This window comes from Mesoplodon bidens (genome assembly GCF_964165515.1).
Source record: "Mesoplodon bidens genome assembly, chromosome: 3".
Classification (NCBI taxonomy): Eukaryota; Metazoa; Chordata; class Mammalia; order Artiodactyla; family Ziphiidae; genus Mesoplodon; species Mesoplodon bidens.
Window position 1 is genome coordinate 31,551,094 of NC_138178.1, and position 3,817 is coordinate 31,554,910.

Genomic DNA, 3,817 nt, shown 5'->3' on the forward strand with positions numbered 1-3,817 from the left:
CTAGGTGGTCACAAAGCACCGAGCTGTACAGCAGAAATTAACACAACACTGTAACTCAACTATACTTCAATTTTAATTAAAAAAAATTTTTTTTTTTAAAAGAAGGAAGCAGAGGCCCAGGGTGCTGATTTCTGGAGTTGTCAGACAGAGGAAACCTGGGCAGGGTGCCCGCAAGCTTACCGGGGGGCTTATCTCACCTGGGGATGGCCCCCAGCACCCATGCAGACTGCATCTGAGAAGCTGGTTCTTTCCAAGCACCCAGAAATCTGGGGCATTAAAAAAATCTATTCTAAATACTGGACTGAACTTTCCCTCAGGTTCCATGTGGAGAGGAAAGAAGGAAGACCAACAGGGATGACAAAGCCAAGGGTCTGGAGCTGGACGGGGGCGGGGGGGATTGACAGCAAGGCTCGGAGCCCAGGTCCCACGGCCAGGAACCCCGGGGTGACAGGACTCAAACTGCCCTCCAATTTCTTTCAAAAGACATTTTTTTTTTCTAAATAGTTGTAGACCTACAAACAAATTGTGCAGATAGTACAGATCTCATAGAATACCCTCACATCTGATTTGCCCAGTCATTAAATCTTACATCAAAGTCGCACATTTGTTACAGTTAATGAACCAATATCAGTGTGTTACTGCTAACCAAGGCTACGCTCTATTGACGTTTCCCTAGTTTTAACCCAGTGTCCTTTATCTGCTCCAGGATCCCACCCATTCTATTTAAACGTCCTCTCTCCTTTGGCTTCTCTTGGCTGTGACAGATTCTCAGATTTTGGTGAAACTACGGTTTCATCTGTTCTAAGGAGTGCTGCTCAGGTAGGTATTTGATAGAACGCCCCTCTGTTGGAATTGAACTGCTGTTTTCCTTGTGACTAGATAGAAGTTTTGGGGTCTGGGCAGAAAGGCCACCGAGCTGAAGAGCCATCCCCATCACATCCCATGGAGGGGCACACCGTCAAGGTGACCCATCACTGCTGGTGGACCTGGATCCCGTGGCCGAGGCAGGGTTATCAGGTTTCTCCACTGTCAAGTTCCTCTGTTTCCCCTTTTCCAGGCTGTGCTCTTTGGAAGGACATTACCAGGTACAGCCCATGCTTGAAGAGGGAGGAGTTCTGCCCCCCCCTCATTTCTGTTAGTCACCACCAGCAAGGACCACCTCCTGCAGGCCTGAATCTCCCTCTGTGGCCACACCCCACAGAAGCCCCATTTGGCCCTTCCTTCTTTTTTTTTTTTGATTTTACTTTTTTGTTTTATTTTTATTACACACTACAAAATACACTTCATGCTACACAATACACTGCATAACCTAGCAGGGTTAGACAAGCATAACTGAGTTATTTTTCATCCATCAGGAAAATGCTTCCTTAATCAATGTTCTCCAAACCCTCTGACACATAGTAACGATTAACTCCAGAGATGCACCTATCTCTTTCCATCAAATTCCACTGATATGAATAATGGGCATCCCTTTCTTCCTTGCTCCCGTTAGTGAACCTGTGGATGCATGCAGTGGCCATTCCCGGGATGAATAAGCACGCGGCCATGACGGCGATCCCGGGCAGAATCTCGAACCACATCGAGACACCGTTACCAAGGCCAAACATGTCCTTCCAAGCTCCTTAAAGGTGACCCGGCTTCAATCCCTTTCCGGTAACTGCCCCTTTCTTCTCATCTCTACTGAGGCCAACACACACAAATCAAAAGCTCCCTGAGGCTCCAATCTCCTCCGCACCGTTTCCTGTGTGCCTGCAAGGACCCAGCGTGCTGCTTTGCCCTCTGCACACGCTGAAATGTCTCCTTCTGAGCTGTCCCGATGTCCCCAGGGTGGCCAGGCTGCCAGGAGCAGCCCTCAGGACAGCAAGAGCTGGGCAGGCCCTTGGCGGAAGTCCAGCTCCTTAGCTAACCATCCAGGGCAAAGCTGCTCCTGGCCCAGGCCCACACCCTCCTCCACCCACTGGCCACATAAGAGGAGAGCCGGGGAGATGCGTTGCAGACGGTGCGGTCAGGGAGGCTGCAGGAGGTGCAGCTGGAGGGCACTCACTGGACTCAGCGAATTTGCGTTTCTAGACTTCTGAACCACACCACCCACAGATATGACCCGCTCCTAAAATCCCAACCACGGACAAAGTACTGGGACCCCACACACTCAAGCAGGGGTGCTCTCCATATCACAAACAGCAGCCCAGGACCTTGGGGAGAGGCTGAGAAGAGCTGCAGGGCCCACTGCTCCAGGCTGGCTCCCCACGGGCCCCGGAGGGTGGGTGCAGCGCCACCCAGGCCCCAGCCTCCGCCTGTCCAGGCACAGCCCTCAGACCCCCGTTCTGATCCTCAAGCCACACAGCTGAAGCCTCCGTGCTATCCCAGCACCAGGACTGGGCCGGGAGTCCAGCATAGTGGAGCCAGGAGCATGCCTAGGACCACTGAGGGCAGGTGTCACCTCCTGGCCTCCCCTGCGTCTCTGTGGACCACCTCAGAGGAGACCACTATGCTGTGGGTCTCGTCTATTTCAGATGGCGCAGGACACAGACCACGTGTGCACAAGCTCGGATGCGATGACCACACGTGGGACCCAGCCCAAAGCTGGACGGCTGATGGACAGTCTCCCAGCACAACTGGAGGGGTGGGAGGGGCCGGGAAGGCTGCCAGGGAGCGCTGTGGACCCAGACAGCAGGGACCTCTAGGATCTCAGTGTGATGGGCAGGGTGGCCTGGAGAGCGCCGGACAGGGGGCCCCTCGGAATCCCCACCCAGTGTCTGGGCCGACCCAAAGGAGCTGTTCATACACACCATCTCGCTCCGATATCTCTTCTTATAGCTCTCTGGCTTCCCACTCACCTGAAACCACAGAGCGTGTGACCCTCAAGGGCTCGGGCTGTTTGTGTCTGGTTTTCCTTAAGTGCACAGCTCTGCCCTTGTGCAGGAAGAAAAACTCTTATGGAGAGAACTTATCCATATCAATTACCTGTGTATAGATCTCAGCATCCTACTTGGGTTTATGGACTCTGATTTCATTTAGAAAATACAATGTGCATCTGAATATTAATAAGCACTTGTTGGAATGGCCACATTTAATCATCTCACATTAAATTAAATGTAATCTTGATTTTGATATTATTGTTCCAGCAGGAAAATAAGCCATGAGTCAGTCAATTGAAAGTTCTCCCTGAAGATTCCAAGATGCTGTACTGCTCTTTTTTCTTCCAGTTTTTATTGAAGTTTAATATAGACACTGAAAAATTCCTTATCATAAAGTGGAACCCACCCAGGCAAACCTCACACAGATCAAGAATGGGACGTTGGGACTTCCCTGGTGGTGCAGTGGTTAAGAATCCACCTGCCAATGCAGGGGACACGGGTTCGAGCCCTGGTCCAGGAAGATCCCACATGCTGCGGAGCACCTAAGCCCATGTGCCACAACTACTGAGCCTGCACTCTAGAGCCCGAGAGCCACAACTACTGAGCCCGCGTGCCACAACTACTGAAGCCCGCGCGTCTAGAGCCCGTGCTCTGCAACAAGAGAAGCCACTGCAATGAGAAGCCCACGCACCACAACGAAGAGTAGCCCCTGCTCGCCGCAACTAGAGAAAGCCCGCGTGCAGCAACAAAGACCCAATGCAGCCAAAAATAAAATAAAATAAAATAAATTAATTAAAAAAAACAAGAATGGGACACTGTCTTTGCAGCAACATGGATAGACCTAGAGATTATCATACTGAGTGAAGTAAGTCAAAGAAAGACAAATATCATGATATCACTTGTATGTGGAATCTAAAATACAACACAAATGAACATATCTACGAAACAGAAACAGACTC

At 50.7% G+C, this 3,817-nt stretch overlaps 1 protein-coding gene across 1 annotated transcript; it reads right to left on the reverse strand.

The window, feature by feature from the left end:
- Positions 1 to 1,079: 1,079 nt before the first annotated feature.
- On the reverse strand, positions 1,080 to 1,656 carry LOC308614467 (NADH dehydrogenase [ubiquinone] 1 alpha subcomplex subunit 1-like). Its single transcript, XM_081228916.1, has one exon. It carries the CDS (start codon positions 1,605 to 1,607, stop codon positions 1,368 to 1,370), a length of 240 nt encoding a protein of 79 aa, XP_081085042.1. The 5' UTR covers positions 1,608 to 1,656; the 3' UTR covers positions 1,080 to 1,367.
- Positions 1,657 to 3,817: the final 2,161 nt, after the last annotated feature.

Coding starts and splice junctions, on each gene's coding strand:
- LOC308614467 (XM_081228916.1), bottom strand. CDS start 1,607: ATGTTTGGCCTTGGTAACGGTGTCTCGATGTGGTTCGAGATTCTGCCC.